Genomic DNA, 23547 nt, shown 5'->3' on the forward strand with positions numbered 1-23547 from the left:
TTGCCAATATTCGGTTGTAGCTACCGTCTTACAGATATTGGGTTATAGCTAATCTTGATATTAGATTGTAGCTACTGTGTTGATATTAGCTTGTAGCTACCAGCTAGCAAATATTAGCTTATCTGGAAAAAAAATTCAGCTATTAGCAAAAATGCTCATTTTAGCTTTTAGCTACCTTCTTGCTAATGTATGCATCTCTTGAGCTTGTTTAACTTAACCAGCTCAATTTCTTTTTCAACAGATGTGAAATTTGATTTTAACCAGCTGTAATTTGGCATTTCTACTGCATTCTGGAAGAAATTTTATTTTCTCCAGTTCCAAATCTATGCTAAAATGTTAAAGATGATCTTGAGCCTATATAATAATTAAAAAAAAAAAGTTCTTACATTTAAATAGAGTCTAATGCTGTGATAAGTCAACTGATATAGTTTGTTAAAAATGAGAAAAGATTGTTATTGCAAGTCCAAATGCTTTGAGTGGGGTAAAACAGTAATATTTAAAGTAAAAAAAAAAAAAAAAGTACTTGAGACTCTAGAACCCTTTGGAAATTCACATTATTCAACACGCTGAAATTTTGGACATTTTCTAAATTACTTGAGGGTAAAATTGCACATTTTTATAAACTTCCCCCTCATTTCAAATCACCAGTCAAGATGGAGCTATTCTCAGTTTTGTCATTTCGGCACAAAATTTCTTTGTGGGGCATTTTATGTGTCAGCTGGTTGGAGTAAAAAGTGAAAACAGTAATTTACAGCTGCGTCAAAAAATAAAGGTCGTTGCATTTATTGAGATAGACAAAAATTGCGTTGATGTTGGGAAACTTTACATTTCCTGGACGTTACTTACCGCTTTCAGCTGCTCCAATCTGTCCTTCATTATCAGGCGTGCAATTTAAACAGTCCAACACGACAATATTGGCACAAAATGGCTGAAAATACTGCTCAAACTGCGGATTCTTCAGCCAGTTGGTGAGCTAGCTGTTAAATAGAAAACCAACCGCCAGTTGGGACGGAAAACTCAGCTCCCCAAAAGTCTTGGCAGAAGTGTCTGAGAAGTCGAGTTTTCTTTTTTCTGAAAACCGGAGTCTTTCCGTCGTTTTTCCATGCAATATGGCTGCTGGGTTTAAAGGCAGTGTTTTTTCTTTGCCAAATCTCCTCCGAGGGGATTAAAACAACAGTTGTGTGGAGCCGTTTAATCTGTCCCTCCGCTGGACGACAGTAATCATTCTAAAACGCACTTTTCGGGCTCACGCATGCGCAAACGTATCCTCCGACTGCCAGGATGAAGCCACGCCCTGAGCCACCTGCACTGCTGATGCATTCAGGTGTTGTAGTAATGTTGAAAGATTCGTGATGCATAATTAGAAACTCAGACAGGTCCATTCATAAAGTTGCAGTTTTGGCTTGTCAAAGCATATATTTAAAATCAGTAGAATGAAAATCATAAGATGAGCTAATAATAAGTATTTGTTTTGTATGTATTTTATCCACATATTTTTATTATGTATTCATTTTTTAAACTGATTAACAGATTTTTCATTTTTTTAGATGCATTTATTCTTTAAAATTTTTAATAAGTCTGTTCATCTGTTTAAAAATTGAAATAATGCAGTTATCAATGAAAAATAAACATTTAAAAAAATATGAGGACTCTTTATCACCCATCTGGATAAGGCTGTTGTAATATTTCCCCATTTTTATTTATTAACTTTTTCTCTTGTTTTTTTCTTGTCTGAGTTTCTGTTTGATTGATAAATTTTGAAAAAAAAAAAGTGTTTTGCCATTAATTTACCATCAGAGCACTTAATTTTTAAGTTGGTATTCATCTCCTGTTCCTAGAAGAGCTTAAGGACACACCTGCACAGTTTCAACAGGTGAGATAAATGCTGATCTTCCTGAGGGATTCACCTGTGAGCCATGCACATGGAACAGTCACAACAAAATAAATACAAATAAAGTCGATGAGATTATTGTGGACTTTAAGAAGCCAAGCTAAATGATCAATACAGACAAAATATACATTTTGTGAAAATTTTGTGTGTTTTCATCATCTGCAGCCAAAAAAGTCAAGCATAAAAGGACAGAGCCTGTTTTATTTGGCTTTGAATTTGTTTATGAGCTTTAAATTTAACTTTTAATGAAAAAAAACTCTGCAACAATTTATTTCTCCTTGGAAACATTTCAACTAGCTGTTGAAATTAAAGCCACTGAATGGCAAACTGTTATATAATAATGTAAAATAAATACTTGCTTATTTAGATTTTTTAATATTTTAGGCAATGGTAATTATTTTTACCATTACTATCTGTTTATGTTTTTAATTTGCACTGATTTATTGAGCCCTGGATTTATTTATTTATTTTTAATCTTGTAAAGCACTTTGGTCAATGCAAGGCATTGTTGGAAGGTGCCATAGAAATAAAGTTTATTATTGTTTGTTTCTCTGAAAATAAAATGAAAATCCTCTAAAATGACTTTTGGTTAGTTGAGGAAGAAAACAAAAAGAACCACAGGATTTCTTCTCTTTTTGAATCTATATCCATGATTATAATGTCAACAAATGCTGCATGAATCAGACATTTTAGGAAAGATCTTAAGAACACCACTTGAATTAGTTTCTCAAATCTCTTTTCTATGATGGTTTTCAGAAGCAAAACAGGTGTGCAATCAGAAATAAAAACTAAAGTGAAAGATTGCCATTTTTAACTCTTCACAAAAATATGAGTCATTTTATTAGCTATATTCATTAAAACGTTCAATACAAGAACAACTGGACTTTATTTGCTATATTTTACTCAATGACATGTATAATAATGGCGTTAAATAGTTTTCAGTTTTTGTGATGTTCCCTGAATGCAACATTTTCAGGTTTTCGTGTAATTTGTTAAAAATAATCCACTGAAACCTCGTTTTTTCCGAGTTTTACTTGTTACAGTGAAACATAGAGCAGTCAGCATAGACTCTGTTAGCCAACTTTAACAAAAGGCCCTCTGACATAAAGTAAAGAAAGTTTAAAATATTTTACTTAATGTTACGAACTCTGTAAACAAACGCGGAGGCTAATGACAGCTAAATCGTTGCAGTACAGCTTGTAGTGTGTGGCTCCCGTGTGAAACTGGGTTAAAGTTGTCAGAACTTGCACCATATTTGTTCCTGAGTGTTTGATAAATGATGCAGCAGGAGCAACATCCGCTTTAGGTACCAAAAAAAAAAAGCTTTACGTCACAGCCAAGTCAACGTATTACGTAATTCCGTAGAGCCTGAACTCTACTCAACAAGAGGACGTGCCTGACACCTACTGGACAATAACGGTATTGCATTCCAAATTATTAACTCCAGTATGTACACAACTGTTTTAATTTCGTTAGAAATTATATTTATCAGTATTTTTTAACACGAAAATCAATATATGTGATAAAGTCTTCCTGGTTTTAGTGGCAACTACGGTTTGTAAAACAATAAAAATCTTCAGCAGTAATAAATTTTGTTTTGCGGCTTGTTTAAACTCATCATTGCACATTAATCTATGAGCAGAAGCAAATCTTAAGCTTGCAGTCTAGCTGAACAAGTGATGAAACCAAGTCTGTGTTGCACAAGCACCAACAGGAGTTATTTTGGACCAGAGAATGTTAAACTGGTGTCACTTTATTTTTCCCTTTTTTTTTACAAGTTCTACAACTAGTTTGGATGGTAATGAAACAAGCTTCAATTATTTTTGTACATGTCAGACTGAACTTATTCAATTAAACATTTTATTTCTTTTGTAAATTATCTACAAAGTGTAGCAGTTTAATTTTGGACATCTAAAATCACGACTATTCTTTTCTGTATTATCCCATTTCACGGTAAACTTGCAGGTTGTTCAAACCTTCAAGATCCTTCGTTTTGAAATCACAGACAAGACTATCATGTTAAATTGAGAATGTTTTTATTCAAAGTTTATTCCCCTTAGTGCTTCCAGTACAGCGTACAACAGCATTGTGAGCAGGATGTGCGCAGTGGAGGGTGTTTGACAAAAAGAGCGGCATGTTGCCATGCCAACAACAACACGGGGTGGGTGTGCCATACAGCGAAATCAGAACTACTTTTGCACCAAGTTTTTTTTTTTGTCCTCCGTAATTTTCAAAACAAAAACATTCAAAAATAAAAAAAAATATCTGAAAAGGGATTTTACAGTAAGGGGGGGGGGGCCGCAAAACAACAACTTTCTGTCCACAAGTGGGGGACGGGAGGGTGGGAACCAGGAAACAGGTTAGAGGTCATCTTCTTCATCTGGGAGTGCTGTCTGTGATGCAACCTGAAAAACAGAAGACAAAAATCATTGACTCCCTCTAAAACATCACCAGTTGAACAGTTTGTATTTTCCAAAGGAGACAGACGACAGCTGAGTTTAAAGCTTTTTACTCACTTGAAGCTCTTCCTCATACTTAGCAGCAAGTGAGGGGTCCATCTGGACCTCAGGGGGAGCGAGAGCCGGCATCGCCACAAACTCCAGGTTGGGATCACCGATCAACTTCCTTGCTAACCACAGGAAGGGCTTCTCAAAGTTGTAGTTACTTTTGGCAGAAATGTCGTAGTACTGGGGACGGAGCGGTCACACTTCAGTATTTGTACGCAGCTTACAAAACGGATAGCGGCTGATCTGGAAGCAGCTCTTACCTGCAGGTTCTTCTTGCGGTGAAACACGATGCTTTTGGCTTTGACTTTTCTGTCTTTGATGTCTACCTTGTTGCCGCAGAGGACGATGGGAATGTTCTCACAGACGCGGACCAAGTCGCGATGCCAGTTGGGCACGTTCTTGTAAGTGACCCGAGAGGTGACGTCGAACATGATGATGGCACACTGAGCTGTTGAAGAGGGAAGGAAACTTTAACAGGCTGCTCTGTGATGGGAGAGCGAGGCTGAATAAGTCAGTCTGCTGAAGGCGGAGACGCACCTTGAATATAGTAGCCGTCTCTCAGTCCTCCGAACTTCTCCTGACCGGCCGTGTCCCACACGTTATACTTGATGGGACCTCTGTTGGTGTGGAACATCAACGGGTGCACTTCTACTCCAAGAGTGGCTAAAAATCAAAGACGAGACGGTTTAGGAAGAGAAAAAAACTCAAACATTTAATCATTTTAAATTTAATTTTAAAACTATACAAACTTCTGAATACATTTTCTTCTGGCTGCTCCCTTCTTCAGGGGTCGCCACAGCAAGAAAACACATGAAAGATTTGGCAACTGTTTTACACCGGATGGCATTCCTGATGCGACCTGGGCTCAAACCTGCAACTGCAGGATTACAAGACTGTGGCGCTGATGACAGAGCTACTACCCCCAACAACCATCTCATACATGAGAAACTGTTACTGACTTACAGAATTTATTTATTTATTTTTTACATTGTATAAACATCATTGGGGAAAAAAATATTTGGGTACAAAACACTTCGTTAATTTATTATCCAAAGAACTGTCATTTATGTATTTTACATGTTGAGGGAATTGTAGATTCTAGTATTACATATTTTGGGTCAAAATAATTGGAAATTGTTTTAAGTTTTCTATGCATACTAAAATATTTTTTAACACTTTCTCTGTGCAGCCTTGCGTTTGCAAATGTCTCCAACATTTGTTGGGTAGGCAAGACAGAACTGAGCAGGCAAGTCCTGATCTCAGAATCACAGCCACGCAGGAACATGACAAATCAACATTAAAAATCAAAAGAACTAAACTTTAATTTCCCAGAACCGACATCATCTGTGTACCTGGCTCTTATGAGCCTAATGACCCTCAGGTAGAAGGGGAATGAGATTAAAGAATCTGTCTGGGAATTTAGCTCACATGTAGTTTAAAGTATGGAGATCCACACAACTAATTTTAAAATGATAAGCTCCTCAGATGGAGAACAAAACAGCTTCAAGTACAGGAGTCCAATTACTTGATAATTTTTATGTTCTGGGGACATTTCACTAAGTTGCATGTAGTTCGTGTACATTTATCTACAGAAAAAATTAAAAGACTGGTAATGATTTCACAATAAACATGTTACGACTGTTAGGAACTGTGTCAATTGAAGAACAGCTCAAAAGAACTGTAAATATATGTATCTACAGCTTAAACAATTTATTTGTCAGCTGACTGTGTCTGCATACTGTTTGTGCAGGTTTTGAGTTAAAAGATTAAAACTCTTCAACTTTTATATTACAAAAAAAGAACCTGACATAACAACTTCATTCGTGTCAATAGCAAATAAAGACCAGTCACCTTGATTTTAGCCCTTATAACTAACTACACATCATTTTATTGGTTTTAATTATAAATATGCTACCTGGTGGAACATTTTACTTTGCAACCATCTTAAGATTATCAACCTATAACTTGGGATAAAGGGGGGCAGGGGTTAAAAAAGTTGAGCCTGTGATCGGAAGGTCGCTGGTTTAAATCCCCTGACCGCAACATTAAAAAGTGTTGGTGGGAAAGGTGAAGCACAAGAAACTTAGAAGAATCAAACTACAACCTCATTTGTCCCACTTTGAGCAAGACCCTTAACCCCACCCTCCACACAGAGGGCTGTGGTTGATCCATGGTGGTCAGAAAGGGCATCCTGCGCTAAAAAAGTGCCAAATCTTTGTCTGAAGAAGGGAGCAACAAGGGGTGAAACCAAACCTTAGGATATCTTCTTGCCATAAACTTTACTCACCTACATACTTCTTCTCAAACTCTCCTGTAATGTGCCTTTTCACAAAAGTTGTTTTTCCTGTGCCTCCATCTCCAACCAGAACCAGCTGTGAGACAAATAAAGAGTTATTTCAGACTGTTTGATACCAACACCCCATTACCTCAGTTAAACTACATGATCCACACAAGCACAGTTATTATCTTGACATAAATAGCACATAATAGATATTCTGGAGCAAACTCTTACCTTGAATACTGCCACCGGCACACACTGTCCCATTGAGTCTGCCATGGTTACGACTTTTCTGAGGTAAAAACAAGGCGGGACACTCGAGTTAGCAACTTTTCTCCGTTTTCTTAGTTCGTCGAGGTTGTATTGAGTCAGGTACGTTTTAATTTAGCCTTTAGGTAAGGATTTGTACTTGTATGGTTTAGTTTGCGGGTAATGAACCATCCCGTTGGAGAACTACTTCTAGCATGTTCGATTCCATCCAACGTTCAGAAACGCGTCAAACAGAAACGTTACTTTTACGTTAAAGCGGAAATGCTAACATAACACCACAAACTAATCAAAATAGTATATATATATATTTATATATATATATGGTAAAATGCGTAGTATGGAAACAAACAAGGCGGACTTATGTCTAAAACCTTAACGATGGCGGAGGCTACTAGCTAGCCTTCAAGCTAACAAGCGTTAGTTTAGTGCGCCATATGACGCGCGAGCGCACTTTTTCAGGCTCGGCTGGAACAATCAAGACTGTCGGAGCAGCTAATGCGTTCCATGTCGCGGACGGATTGTTGCTCAAACACAGTACCCACTCTGTATAAAACATGCTGCATAAATACAAATGAAGTTAAAACCAGCCGTAATAAATACAACCGATTAGTGGTATAAGTGCAGATATCAAGAACAAAGCAGTGAAACGGTTAGCCACGCTAGCTAACCTGGTTGCTAGCACGGCATGGAAGCCATTCTTTTCCAACAAGCTAACGGCTAAGCTAAGGGCTAAGCTAGCCAACAGATCAAAAAAACACGCTAGCCCAACATTTTGATTGTTTATGACAAACCGACTAAAAATCTACGCGAACCCAATAAGTATGTAATAGCTTTTTTTTTTTTTATTCCAAGTGACTTTCAGTACTAATGCAAACTTGAAGTTGGGGATGGCCCACAATAAGGGAGGAAGGTAGCGACTCACCGGTGTCAATGCGAAGAGAGGAAAGAGTAAATGGCTGCGTTCGCGGGAGATTCAGCGTGGACTACAAGTCAGTTTCCGCCCTGATCACGTGATCCCCGCATCAGCAAAAACAAAAAAAAAAAAAAACGCATGAAAATGTGCATTTTCTATTAAAATTCAGTCCTCGTTAATTTTGCTGAAAGTTGATGAAAAAGTTAACATTGAGCAAAATTATATATTATATAATTATATTTTAGTGGCTGAACTCCATCTATTCATCCATGATCTTCACCCACTTCTTTTTCGGGTCACCGGTAATGGTAATGGTATTTCCAACATAATTGTATTTCCTCCAGTTAACAGTAAACAATGGTGTGCCACAAGGCTCAGTCTTAGGATCCACCCTCTTTACAATCTACATAGGTAATGTAGGTCAGATCATCCCTGATGCATCCTTACACTTCAGATGACAGTTGTTTATTGTCGAGCTAAAACAGTTGCTAAGGCTTTCCATCTTTTGCAGTCCTTTTCGACATCATCCAGTCAGATTTGTTCCGTCTCAAACTTGTCCTAAACGCTGACAAAACCAAAGGGATGATTTTTTTCAAACTGGAAGTCGGTCCCAGCAGTTCTTCCTCTGATTTTATCCTCTAATGGTGTCACTATTGAGTTTGTCAATTCCTACAAATATCTGGGTATCTTGGTCGATTTGCATCTCTCTTTTAAGCTTCATGTGGAAAACCTAATAAGGAAACTGAAAGTTAAACTGGGTTTCTTTTTCAGAAATAGATCCTGTTTAACTCTGAATGCTAGGAACGCCTTGTAACTGCAACTTTCCTTCCCTCCATTGATTATGATGATATTATTTACATGAACACTCCTACAAGCACTCTGCAGATGCTGGATGCTGCCTATCAGGTGCGCTATGATTCATAACTGGCTTTAACTACCATACCCACGATTGCACTCTGTTTTCACTGGTTAACTGGACATCATTAACTTCACACAAACTTTTACTGGTACATTTTCATCTTTAAATCGCTTCTTGGTCTGCTGCCTTCATACATCTCCTCCTACATGTCTCTGCGTGAGTGCAGCTACAGCGTGCACTCTCAGGACATTATTACCGAAGTCATTGTCTTTAGCCCTAGCTCAACTGCCACCACTGATCCTGTCAACCTGGACTCTCTTCAGCCATATCTGAAGCAGTCTGGTAAAAATCTCGGGATGGTTTTAGACTCTGACTTCAAGTTTGACAAACAAATCAACTCTGTTCTAGAGAAAAGCTTCTTCCAACTCAGACAGGTAGTTAAGCTCAAGCCAGTGTTGTCCAGACCCGACCTTGAGAAACTAGTCCATGTTTTTGTCACAACCCGATTGGACTATTGCAATGCACTGTATGCTGGGATCAGCCAGGCCTCCATCTCACATCTTCAGCTCGTCCAGAATGCTGCTGCTCGGCTTTTACCCGGAACTAGGTCTGAACATATTACTCCAGTTCTGTCCTCCCTTCACTGGCTCCCTGTTCGTACGAGGATAGTCTTTAAAATTCTTCTGTTGACCTTCAAATGCCTAAATGGCCTCGCACCCCTTTACCTCTCTGAGCTACTGGAACCATACGTTCCCTCTTGGGCCCTGAGATCATCCGATCAGTTGCTTTTGGCTGTTCCAAAAACAAGACTGAAGCTCAGAGGAGATCGGGCTTTTTCAGTCATGGGCCCCAAACTCTGGAACAACCTGCCCCCCCCCCCCCAACATCAGATGGGCCACCTCCCTTCCTCATTTCAAATCCCTGCTAAAAACACATCTGTTCTCACAGGCATTTCATACAGTGTAAATTGATCTAGTGTTTTTTAATCTGTGACCCTATGTTTTAAATGCTTTTTATTAATTCTTCAGTTATTATTAGTAGTGTATTGTGTGTATGTATATATAAATTTTTTTCTTTAATTTACTCATTGATTGTTGTTGTTGTTAAGCACTTTGATAACATGTTCTGTTTTAAATGTGCTCTATAAATAAAGTTGACTTGACTTACCTGCAGTGTCCCCTCAGTCTGGACTGAACAAGGCAAAGGGGTCTTCTCCTACTCCGCTCCTGTTTCCTGGAACACCTTGTAAAAAGATCTGAAGCTCTCGACCTTGACCTCTCTAAGTGGCTTCAAGCATCTGCTAAGTTCATGGTAAAAACCAATGCAGACATGTTCCTGTTTTTATTATTCTACACCGCCTTACAATCTAATAATAATAATAATAATAATATATTTTGTTTGTAGGCGCCTTTCTTGGCACTCAAGGTCACCTTATATTGTCAATCATAAAAATAAACGCAATATTATACACACAGTAAAAACAAGTAAAATAGAAGTAAAATAAGACAATGCAGTTGCAATTGCAGTGCGTAGGCTACTTTAAACAGATAAGTTTTGAATTTGGATTTGAAATATGGCAATGAGTCTGTGTTGCGAATATCAGGTGGGAGTGAGTTCCAGAGCTGCTCTGCTCCCCATAGTAACAAGACGGGCAAGGGGAACAATGAGCTTAATAGAAGAAGAGGATCAATCTAGCTGTTTTATGCATGACTCTTTTTTTTTTTTACCCAAAACAGCCTTTTGCAAATAAAACAGAATTAAAAAATGTGAACAAAACCAGATCAAATGGACAAAGCCTATTACAGTATGTTTATTTTTTACATAAGCCTATACATACACATCGTTTGGATTTGTTGGTGGAACAAACATTAGATTGACAGTTTCTTCTTCTTCTTTCGGCTTTCCCCTCTTCAGAGGTCACCACAGCGAGTTATCCTCCATCTCATTCTGTCCTCTGCATCCTCTGTCCTCACTCCAACTACCTGTCCTCTCTAACTGCATCCATATATCTTCTCTTTGTCTTTATCCTGACAGCTGCATTTCTAACATCCTTCTACCAATATACCCACTGTCCCTCCTCTAGACATGTCCAAACCATCTCAGTCTGGACTCTTAACTTTATCTCCCAGTTGTTCAACCTGTGCTGTACCTCTGATTATCTCATTCCTAATATTATCCATCCTTGTCACTCCTAAGGAGAACCTCAATATCTTAATTTCTGCCACTTCCAGTTCTTCTGTCTTTTGTCAATGCCAATGTCTTCAGACCATTCAACATAGCTGGGCTCACCACTGTCTTGTAAACTTTTCCTTTAACCTTTGCTGACACCCTTTTGTCACAAATCACTCCTGAAACTTTTTTCATCCACTCCATCCTGCCTGGACTCTTTTCTTCACCTCTTTACCACACTCCCCATTTTCCTGGACTGTGGACCCCAAGTACTTGAAGTCCTGCACCTTTGTGACCTCTGCTCCTTGTAGCCTCACTGTTCCACCAGCCTCCCTCTCATTCACACACACGCACTCTGTCTTACTACGGCTGACTTTCATTCCTCTTCTTTCAAGTGCATACTTCCACCTCTCCAAGTTCTCTTCCACCTGTTCCCTGTTCTCACCACAGATCACAATGTCATCTGCAAACATCATAGTCCATGGGGATCCCTGCTTGACTTCATCTGTTAGTCGGTCCATCACCAGAAAAAACAATGGGATAAAGATCTAAAAACAGAAATACCAGAAGATGTGGTTGGAGGGATGGAAATCTCAAAACTGCACTACTATCTCACTCACCTGGAAATATTTCTGTTGGAAAATCTTGTTCCATTTTTTTTTTAATTACACCTGAACGGAAATCAAAGGTGATGGCTGTGCAGCCCTCCTGCTGGACGGAGAGTGGATCTAGTCAGTCAGATCATGCACATGTGCCAGTATTTTGGTCATGTCCAGGTATAACTGACTTTTGATTAAAGATGATTAACTTACTCTGTGTTAGATGTTAGAGTGAATCTGTCATTCTTTACGTTGTTTCTTAGTGTAACGCCCAGGGGACTACACCAAAGTGACTTGTTCAATCCAGGATCGTTCTTGTTGTGAAGAAAGCCATCACAAAGTGCTGGCTCAGAAGAGAAACCCCCTCAACAGCTGATACAAACTATCAAACATATAAGATCAGTAGAACTTATGACTTATTCTCTCTCTCTACAGCAGCACAGAGGGGAAAATACTGCAAAAAAATGGGGCAATTCTTTACATTATGTGATAGATGATAATGTTTGAATATGTACCTGTGACTTTTTCTCATGTATGTTGTTTTGTTGTTGTTCTTTGTTAGTATTTTTTCTATATATTTCGTTAAATGCACAAATAAGTTGGAAAAAATGAAAAGAAAAAAAAAGCATGAAAAAATAAACATTAGGCATGGATGATTTGGGTTGACTCTAAAACTTAATAATCTCTAGACATTGGGGACAGCTGTGAGTCGGCCTCCAATGCAAGAGATGGGGGTTCTATTCCACCAGCAGTCACATGCTGAAGTGTCCATGGGCAAGACACTGAACCCCTCATTGCCTCTGATATGTGGCCCATCGGTGTATGAATGTGATAAAGCACTGATTATTCTTTGTAGAGTAGAGTATGTAGTAGAGTGCTGTATGAATGGGTAAATGAGAACATAGATTGTAGTGTAAAGAGCTTTGAGTATAAGATAGAAAGGCATTATATAAGTACAGACCATTTACCATTTATCCGTTCATCCACTGGATACTTTCTGAGTTTCCTTAAAATCGGTCCAGATGTGAGTAGAAATGACCCGTCATAATGAAGGACCATGTCACTGAGTAAAACGTGTGAGCTACAAATCAGAAAATACCTCTTTTTCGAAAGCTGAATGTTTATGTTCTCATGTGATTTGATCATAATAAGAAAAATACAGGACATTTTCCAGGCTTTAGCCACTCAATGGATGGGATGAGGTAATCTGCCCAGAAATAACAATAAACATAATCTCTAAAAAGTTCAGTCCAAATAGGGTTGTGGCAGCTCCTGAACATTTATGTACTTTGCCAGTCAAAACAAAAAGTGTAGTTAGATAACCAGTTAGTGGTCACTCCTCCAAATATGTAATTATCGTCTGTTGCCGAAAGCAGACAAAATATTTTTGCTCGTCCATTTGTTACCAGAACATGAATCAGAGGACACATTTTAATTAAACTGATGGATGTGTACAATCCCTAATCAACTCAACACAAAAGTGTATTTAACCCTTTTAGTTTTACAGTTACTAAACAAAAATTTGTCGTAGATGAGCGTGATCCCCAACATATAGTCTGAGGTTTACAGAGGACGATTCAGACTTCCTGTATACAGTTTCACCGATGCTCATGAACGCATCCTTAAAATAACCGTTAACTCCACAGACATGCGAAGACGTATTTACGTCTATGGTTAATTTCTTCACCGTGTCAGCACATCAATTAGTTCAAATGAAAAATGTCCGTAACATCAAACCGCTACACCTCATTTGCTAACACGAAACTTATTAATGTAGGTAGATCTAAAATATTTTCAAACAGTAGTCCCTTTAATAACATCTAAGTCTCAAAGACGTTTACGACGAACTGTTCCTGAACTACGCAGTTGTGTTCAATGCTCCTGGTTAATTCCTGTATTTAACGTAAACACCAGTGAACTCACCTTTTATTCACATAATTTTTGTGTAACTGGAGAAGGGATAGCCTTACACATTTATTAAACACGTGTTAAGTTTATTGAATCATATTTTACTATCATTTACACAATTATTTATGGTTTTAAATAAAATAATAGGCGTCATTAAGGGAAAAAAGATGATTTGTCTGACTGTAACACTGACAGAAATAGGCGGTGTGTGTGGGTGTGGGTGAACAAGAGTAAGCAAATGAGCTAGAAAGACAGAGGAAGTTTGTCTTCCTCTTCCATCACGGCTGGATCTCACGCTTCACTTCTTCGGCAGTCAGAAATTAAAGAAATGTATAAGGTATTTACCAATAAATGCATATTTTTATTGCTTTTATTGTTGTCTTAAGTTGAGTTGCAGGAAAATGGCACTAAAATGCTATAAAAAACGAGACAGCAAATCTCAAAACCCTGGTTCAAGTGCGTAACAGAGATGAGAAACGAGAGTGGGGATCCTGCACTGAACAATTTGCTAACTATTATTATGAAGTTTATAGAACAAAGTCATGGTGATGAGATCACAGTGAATGCTTTCTGTCTCAGTGAGATGTCCAAAATGTTGAGAGAAGCCCAGAGGAATCAAAGTGAAGAGGACAGCTCTGGATCTGATGCAGGGTCAGAGGTCAGTCTAGAACCGGAGACAGACCGGTTCGGCTTCATCCTGACCAACGGATCCACAGCAGAGTGAGTACATCCACAGAACGCTGCAGAACCGTCAGTGTTGGTGCTGTTATTAAAACCAGACACACCTCTCTGTTGGTTTTATTGATGCCTTGTATTTTTGGTCAAACCTTGTAAATGATCTTGTGAATACTGCGAGATCTCACCACCTGCAGCCACTGGGAATATGTTCTGAGGATGACTCTCAGCTACCACCTCACCCAACTTTAGCTCAATATCTGTACATTTTCACTAAGTTGTCATCTTTTTATGTTGGCTAAAGTCAATAAGCATTGAACTTCATTGTCTCCAAGTTAATCAGTTGTAGATGCATGTCCAGAAATTATTTGTTGAATGTTTCATTAACATTTCATCCACTGGTTAATGAGATTTGTTCACCCTATCAGCTTTAGGTGAGAAATATGTTTCCTGCTGTTGCAGTAAATTAAAAATTTGTGTACGAATATTCCTCACAGCACGTTTCAACAACTGAACAATTATTGCTTTTAATTAAACGACTCAGTCTGAGCGGCTTTCTAGCTCATTCTCCATTCGCCCGTTTCCCTGCGAGGTGACAAAGTTTACAATAAGCAGAGTCTACAAGAGTCCTCGTGTGTAAAGGGGGCCTGCAGCAGTAAACATTTTTTGTTGTTGTTTATTTGTTGAGACCAGGATGTTCTAGAGCTGGGGTCTTCAATCTGCGGCTCTGGAGCCACATGTGGCTCTTTGGTCCCTTCGCAGTGGCTCTTTCAAGCTTTGACAAAAACTAACATAAAACTGAATTTTATAGGATGTTATACTCAAGAAAAAATGACTAGTTTTAGCAGTTTTACTGTCATTTCCTTTGCAAATACTGTATGTGGATACTAGTACTAATACAGTAAATTAGAAGTAAACTTTACCTTTATGCTTTATTTCTTCAAAGTAGGATACTCAATTTCTCCACAATTAAAAAAAAAAATACATATGCCTGAACAGTTTATTGTTTTAGTTAAAATATATATATATTTTTTTCTTGACAAAAATCCAGTCTTCTGTGATGGACTTACAACCTGTTCATGAACAGGTGTCCCCCGCCTCCCGCACAGTGACTGCTAGATATGGGCACCAGTGACCCAAAAAGGAAGAAGCGGGTAAAGATAATGGATGGATGGGTGGATGGATGGAAGGATGGATGGATGAATGGAATCCAGTCTTTTCTTTTGTCTAAAATGTAAAAATATCAATAAATGTTAACAATCATTAGATGTTTTTAATTTTGTAATTTCACACCTACTGGCCAGAAAAGCCCCCTCTATCAATCTTAAAGTGGCCCATGGGCCACCAGTTGATATTGACAATTGTAACAGCTTTTGCAGCTCTGGACATGTTTAATTTAGTGAACAAAATGGCAGAAATGGCTCTTTTGATCGTAAAGGTTGCAGACCCCTGTTCTAGAGAGACCGCATGTCTGAAGACTGCAGTTTTATTGTGAGAAATATTCAGAGCAAACAGCAAAACATGCTGAGAAGAGACATCAGCAGAGAGGGTTTTACAGGTGCGGATGAAGCTTTCGCAAAAAGCAGCCTGAAAGGCAGCGACTGGATGGTTGGTTTAAACATCCAGTGAAGATAGTTTTAGTCGAATCGTCTCCAAAAACAATCAGCTGATTATTTACATGACAGCTAAAACTGTCATCAAGAAGCAGTGTCTAATCGAACACTGTCATCTTCACCCCCCCCCCCCCCCCCCCCCCCCCCCCCCCCACTGATAACATCCTGACCCGTTGCCATGGAGACGTGACATCGCTAACCGTGTGGTTTTCCTGTTTCCTGTCTTGTTCTTCTGAGCTCTGCGTTTCTGTGCAACAGGTTAAGTAACCGTCACTGCCGTCAAAGGTCCGAAGCGAAAACAGCTTTTGTAGGGTTTCTAATGAGCAAGGTGGTAAAAACAAATCTTCACTTAGTTTGTTTTTGTGTGTTTATGTCAGGAGTGTGGGTCCGTCCCCTGAGCTGGTCCGGCAGAGGGAGGCCAAGTGGATAAACATCATCGGACAGTGGGATCGCATCTTGTTGAAGAAGAGCAGTAAGGTGCGTCCGGACCAAGTCCTGCAGCCAATCAAATCAAACCCTGAACTGAAGGACGGATACCTGAACTGCACTCAGTCCCGGCTCCTGATGTTTGGTGATGAGATCATAAATAAAGGCCCAACTCTCCTTGAAGGAATGCATATCACCTGCCGCTTTACGTACCAAAGTTTTAAACTCAAACATTGGAAATGATTATTGAAAATAACCAACACGAGATGTCACACTCAGACTGTGTTGTCAGTGACTCTCAGCTACTACTACTGCAAATTTTAACAAAACATTTGTAAAACTGACTGAACTATAAAAAATTTTTGTGTTTCATAAGATGAGCTTTTATTGACAGCCATCTTGAGTTGGTTATCTCCAAACATTAATCAGTTGTAGTGGTAAATACTTCCTGAAAGTTTCATTCAAATCCATTCAGTGGTTTCTGTGATATTTTGCTAACAGACACCCAACCTTTCAGTGCTCTCAGAATGTGTTGATCAGTCTCAGCTACTACCAAACCAGATTTGTAGTCAACATTTGTAAAACAAAGTTACATTTTTGTGCTTTTAATGCTGATTGTGGCGGCCATCTTGGACTGAGATACAGATCTGATGATTGGTGGTTCATGAGATACTGTGGGAACAGACTCACACTTTAACTAACCAACACACACAAATAGGGGTAAAATCATTGTTCACCCTCGCCACATTTTTTTCCTGCTATAGAAAATTAAAATGTTTGTCAAGATTCACACAGACTGTGATGACAGAACTGTTCAACCGTATTCATCCTGGCTCTGCGATGTCTCCGCAGGTCAAGCTGCGGTGTCAGAAAGGAATCCCCGCCTCGCTCCGAGCGAAGTGCTGGCCCCTACTGTGTGGAGCCACTGACCGGATGAGACAAAGCAAAAACCTCTACGAGGCGAGAAATGTTCTCTCAAATTTAGCACCAGCTTTGTTAAAAAATGTGTTGGGCTGTAAAGAATCCTTTTGATATTTTGCCCTTAAATAAGAATCAGCTCATTCTATTAATAACTAAATGTTATTTTAGTCTCTAGACTCCCAGCCAGGTGTGCAGAGCTGGGTGGATATCATTCAGAGGGATCTGGACCGACAGTTCCCCTTCCATGAGATGTTCCTGTCCAAAGATGGACACGGGTTTGTTTGCTTCTGTTCATTTACTAATTCTGCAGGTTGATTAGATTTTTATTCCTTGGATCTTAAAACAAAAATAAATTAAAGAACTGAAAGTTGTTTATCTGTGAGAACTTTGTATATTTTAAAGAGTTTATGGAGGCTTTGTGTGTTCTTGTGTGGTTAATCTCTGCGGTGTGTGTGCAGACAGCGAGGCTTGTTCCGGGTGTTGAAAGCCTACACTCAGTTCCAGCCAGCAGACGGTTACTGCCAGGCTCAAGGGCCCGTGGCTGCAGTGCTGCTCATGAACATGCCTGCTGAGGTAAAGACCAAAAACATTTTTCTGTCCTGTTGAGTCTCCGGCTGCAAAGTTCATCTCAAAAGCATCATCAGATTAGTGATGTCATCAGGCAAGAGAGGCTAAACTTTGATTTTACCTGAGTTTGATAACATGTTCTTGCTACTAACGGCTATATTTGTTAACTTGTAGATTTTTAATTACATCCTGGGTTTTGACTGATATGCAAAAAAAAAACAAAAAAACAACAACACTGACTTAAATGTGAATTTTAGTTGTGAAATTAATAACAGAACAATATTTGAACACATTTATACCCACTGATAATATTGACCATTGCTACCATAAAGAATGACATGAAGATGGCAGACGGGTCTAGTTTTAACAGATTCCTTTTCAGATTAGTATTTTTGTGTATGTTGCTATAGTATATTGATTCTGGGTCATCTGTTTAATTCCAACCTATTGTTTGTTTTAAAGGCTGCAGCTGTAGTTACATTTAGACATTCAGGTAAATAAGCTTAAAAAGACTTTACGGTATTTTATACTAAAAGAATACTAACGATAATACTAACAATACTGAACAATAAAATATTAACAGTACAAAATAATGCAATACATTTGATACAGTGTAATACTAAAAATACCACACGATACAATATTATTGATTAAATATGATAGAATAATAAACGCAACAATACTAATGATACAGTATGATACAATAGTTTTGACACAATACTAACAATACAATATGATACAATACTTTTGACAGTAAAATACTAACAATACAATATGATATATTATTGATACACGATGATACAATACTAACAATACAATATGATACAACACTAAATGATACAATACAGTGATACAAAATACATTTTAAGTTACTTTATTGTCTACATGTAGCAACATATTTTGGACTTGGTACTATATAAAATGATGTGTGACAGCTCTATTTTTGTGTGTTTGAGCACAAAATGCTCATAAACGTCCTAAAGCAGGGGTGGGCAACTATTGTTTCCAAATGACCAAATCAAAATATTTAAAGAAATAGAAGAGCCGCTTAGAGAATTCGCAAAATCTATTTTTATTTATACACAAAATCAAAAGAAATAAGTTTTTCAGTCTTTTTCTTGTTGTAAAATAGTTAGCATGCTCAATAAAAATATGTCCCCCAAATACACTGTAGAATTATAAGAAATACTTTCTTTAAAATGTGTCTTGTGACAATATATTAGACTAAATACGGGGGAGAAAAAGTTACAGTATATATTCGAGTTTGGGAGTCTTTAAGGTTCAGTCTAATTCTAGAAACAAAGGTATAGCCTTATAAAAGTTTTTATATATTGATCCAAGATGTTTAATTTAAACTTCCTTCAACTTTAAAAAAATATATATTTTCAATTCAGTTTTGGGAGCTGGATGGAGATTATCCAAGGGCCACTTTTGGCTAACAGGCTGTACGTTGCCCACATCTGTCCTCAAGAAACGTTTTTTTAAGTGCGTCCCATCACTGGCACTGCACACTGTACCAAACACAAGAACTTCACAAGAGTTTACCTAAGCAGAAACATCTTGCTGACATCCCGTACCTGATGATGCTCTTCAGATAAGCCCAATAAAAGAAAAATCCAACTCTATTTTCTGATTGATATTTGCATTAATTCTTAATTTATCGGCTTACACACATTTCTGGGCCATGATGAGTTTGGAACAGGTCTGATCATTTATACTGAATCTTGTTTCCAGGAAGCGTTCTGGTGTTTAGTTCAGATCAGTGAGCAGTACCTACCTGGATACTACAACCCTCTGCTGGTGAGCACACACCTTTTCACACAGTACACATACGCTGGTAAATTCAGTCTGGAGGGGGTTGGGTTGATTTGTGGCCAGCTTTTGCCAAAAATAGCCCCCCGAGACGAATAGTTCTGTTGTGTCACTCTGAGTCTGCAGTGGTGTGTCGTGTCGTGTAGGAGGGAGTACTGTTCGATGCCATCATCCTGACCTGGGTTCTGAAAAAGACGTGTCCAGCTGCACACAAACATCTGCTGCAGTACGGAGTGGAGCCGCTCATGTTCGCCACCGACTGGCTGATGTGTCTGTTCACGCGACACCTGCCCTTCAACACACTAGTCCGAGTCTGGGACCTGTTCTTCTGCTCTGGTGCGTCTGCTTCTTCATCTACGAGTCAAAAGTGACGAGATTCACATCTACGCAGTAGTTCTGCTCGACTGTGTTCTTGTGCCAAACTGAGGCAGATTTGTCTTCAGCAGCTTCCTCTTCTGTTGCACAGGTGTGCGGGTGCTGCTCCAGGTGGCGGTGGTGCTGGTCCGTCGGGTCTTGGGTCGGGCCGAGCAGAGGAAAGAGTGTCTGGGCCAAATGGAGACTCTGGAGAGGCTGAGAGGTGTGAAGGCTCAGGTCCAAGATGAAGATGATGCCTTCATAGCCGAGGTAAATTTAACAAAAAAACTTTAGATGGACATTTGCATTAAGATGTAATAATAATAATAAAAAAACTTAAACATAAAACGTTTTAAATCAAAACCTTCCTTTTTGGCAACATGGCACTACTTTGTCAAGAAGAATCTTTTAGATGAAACAAAGCACCATTTCAAGGCAGATGTAAACACACACAGATTTAAGGAAAATGTGAATCAGTCAATCAAGAAGTAAATCTAGAGAAGCGTTCTCATTATTCTTCCATGTGTTCAGTCCAAAGTTTCTGAAAATTCACTAAAAAAAACATTTATTTTGATTTTGACGTTCATAGATAACAACTAATTTCTCTTTGGGGCTCAATAAAGTTTTTTTCTTTTTCTGTTTCTATTCCACAGATACCTGAAATCACCTTTTCCCTGTGGTTTAATATCTCTGAACATATCAAAGTGCTGTTTTCAGTATTCATTTTGGTTCTGAACAGTTAAGAGAACAGCAGAACGTCACTAAAGATGCTCTGACTGCAGAATTTCCAACGTTTCAATTTTAATTTGGGCTGATTCTGGTTTCTCCATAAGTTATAGTTTTCTAATTTATGACTAAATTTAAATTTTACTAAGTGTTCAGAATGCTATATTGTCAATAAAAATCTTTCACCCCCAAAACATAAACAGCATTTTAACCTACCATTGATAATCTTAGTTTTTTCCTAAAATGCATTAATGCTCCTCAACAAAAACTTCTGCCTATTTTTTTTAGTTTTCATAAACATGTGTGATGTTTTTACTGTTTGCATCATACAGAAGTAGCACTCTTAATTTCACTGTATAAATAATTAATTAATTAATAATTTTTATATAAATTTCATGATTTATGAAAATAAAATCCACCTGAAAGGTATTGTATGTAGAACTGTAAATGAGTCCTCGAGGCTCAATGGGGTTATTAACCTGTCTAAATAAAGGTTGAATGAAAATTCAAAATCTTTTATAAACTGCATTACATACAACTTTTCTATTTTTGTTGTTGCAATTTAAAACTTAAAAGGGTACCATATTTTCCGGCGTATAAGTCGTACCTTTTTGCATAAATTTGCAAGTCCTGCAACTTATACATAGAAGTGACTAATATACATTTTTCCCCCATATTTAGAACCCAATTTTTGGCTGAGATCTGACGATTTCATTAATTCTGACAGGAAAAATATTAAACACTACCATTTGCAGCCGCTAGAGGGCGCTTGTGTTATGGCGAGCCAAGTGTCTCATTAATAGGTAAAAGTGGCTATTAATGAGACACTTGGCTTGCCAAAGATGCCACCTTCATCTCGCTCCAGAACTCCTGGAGCAAACGTCAAAGCAGCTTCATTTTGCTGCGTTACTCAGGCGAAATGCAGCTGATTTGACCATTAAAGTGCATTTATTAAGGAAAAGTTCAACTGAGACCTTTGCTATAATTTCGAGAAAACAAATAATTGTTTTTAAGTGCTAATCTTGTTAAATTCTTGTTAAAGTCCTCCCGTGTGCGCTCCCGCGGCCGCCATTTTGGCAGCCTATCGATTTTTGGCACAACACCGGCCCACATTTCTGGGTTGTCAGCGGTGACGCATCACAAACGCAATGTGTCAGCGCTGACACATAATAGATGCGACTTATACGGCGAAGGGACTTATTTTTGTTATTTTCCACTTTATTAGACGTTTTTGGACTGATGCGACTTAAATGCCAGAGCGACTTGTACGGTGGAAAATACTATAGTTTATGTTGGAAAAAGTAAACTTATTTGTAGTTTTTCCCATTTTTGAATAAAAATTTTAAAAGGGTAAATTAATACCTCCCCTCTCTCTCTGCAGGTGTGTTCAGTGCCGCTCTCGGCCAAAGACCTGGAGAAACGGACGGAGAAGGAGTTCGGGAAGTGGAGGAAAGACAAACCCACATCCACCTTTGACCCCAGGGGTCGCTGCCAAGGATACCAGATGGCGTGGGCGAGAGCTCGGCAGAAAGAAGAAGAACAGGAGAGGAATGAGAGAGAAAAAGGGAACCTGTCCGTCCCTCTCGAGCGCTCCACCTCGACTCTGTCGTTGTCGCCGTCCTTCCTTCAGAAGAAGTGGAAGATAGGAGGAAAAGTCAACGTGAGCAACTCGGAAAGACGCAACAAAGTCGTGAGGCATCTTTCAATGGGAGCAAAAGATGACTGCAGGAACTGGGCTAATGTAGATTTTAGGAAGGTGCAGGATGTCCAGGAGGAGGAAGACATCCAGGAGGAACACAAAACGAAGACGGAGTTAAATGAAAAAGAATCAGTGGAACATTTCGAAGAACCCAAAGTCCAAAACACAGCAACAGAGCACGGAGAAGAAACAGTCGCAGTTAAAGAACAGACTGAAAAACAAGAAATAAGTAGATCCAAAGAACCTCCTGAAGAAACACCAGGAAGAACATCTGCAGAACAAAAACAGGAGGGTTCTGCCAACCATCAAAACTCTGAAACTGATCTACAGCCAACAGAAGTTTCATCTCACTGTGAAAAGAAAGAAACGCTGAAGGACGAGAACCGATCAAAAACTCCAGAGGAACAAAACCACAAAAACAACGAGGAGAGTGAGAGTACTGGAACGAACGAGACAGAGAACAAAGAAGAGAACGATCATACGTCTGTAGAGAATGACCACACAGAGACACAGAGAGAAGGCAGGACAAAGACACAGACACAGAGAGATGACAACACAGAGAGAGAAGACAAGACACAGACAGCTACACAGAAAGAAGACAAGACAGAGACACAGAGAGATGACACGACAAAGACAGAGACACAGAGAGAAGACACGACAGAAACAGAGACAAACACACAGAAAGAAGACAAGATACAGACAGAGACACAGAGAGAAGACACGACAGAGACAGATACAAAGAAAGACAAGATACAGACTGAGACGCAGAAAGAAGACAAGACAGAGACACACAGAGAAGACAAGACACAGACCGAGACACAGAAAGACAAGACACAGACAGATACACAGAGAGAAGACACAACAAAGACAGATACATCGAGAGAAGACAAGACACAGATAGAGACACAAAGAGATGACACGACAGAGCCACAGAGAGAAGACAAAACAGAGACACAAAGAGAAGACAAGACAGAAACACAGAGAGAAGACAAGACAGAGACACAGAGAGATGACAAGACAGAGACACAGAGAGAAGACAAGACACAGACAGAAATTCAACAAGAAGACACGACAAAGACAGAGACACAGAGAGAAGACACAAATACAGAGACACAGAGAGAAGACACAAATACAGAGACACAGAGAGAAGACACAACAAAGACAGAGACACGGAGAGAAGACAAAACGGAGACACAAAGAGAAGACAAGACAGAAACACAGAGAGAAGACACGACAAAGACAGAGACACAGAGAGAAGACAAGACACAGATAGAAATTCAAACAGAAGACATGACAAAGACAGCGACACAGACAGAAGACAAGACAAAGACAGAGACACAGAGAAAAGACAAGACAGAGA

The 23547-nt window shown here is 38.8% G+C and overlaps 2 protein-coding genes across 3 annotated transcripts in view; both read right to left on the minus strand.

Moving 5' to 3' along the window:
* stx3a (syntaxin 3A) overlaps positions 1-1031 on the minus strand; it is a 25559-nt gene extending 24528 nt beyond the window's left edge. For both annotated transcript variants that reach the window (XM_037675828.1, XM_037675827.1), the window contains exon 1: positions 847-1031. In XM_037675828.1, coding sequence (XP_037531756.1) covers positions 847-876 — 30 coding nt within the window. In that variant the 5' untranslated portion in view covers positions 877-1031. The remainder of the gene's footprint in view (positions 1-846) is intronic.
* Positions 1032-3910: 2879 nt separating this feature from the next.
* Positions 3911-7950, minus strand: ran (RAN, member RAS oncogene family). The gene is made up of 7 exons (XM_037675829.1): positions 7869-7950; positions 6911-6968; positions 6686-6770; positions 4936-5061; positions 4659-4846; positions 4408-4578; positions 3911-4296 (listed from the first exon to the last, which is right to left on the minus strand). Exons 2-7 carry the CDS (start codon positions 6953-6955, stop codon positions 4252-4254), a joined length of 660 nt encoding a protein of 219 aa, XP_037531757.1. The 5' UTR covers positions 6956-6968; positions 7869-7950; the 3' UTR covers positions 3911-4251.
* Positions 7951-23547: the final 15597 nt, after the last annotated feature.

This window comes from Nematolebias whitei, chromosome 4, assembly GCF_014905685.2.
Source record: "Nematolebias whitei isolate Nwh7 chromosome 4, NemWhi1, whole genome shotgun sequence".
Lineage (NCBI taxonomy): Eukaryota > Metazoa > Chordata > Actinopteri > Cyprinodontiformes > Rivulidae > Nematolebias > Nematolebias whitei.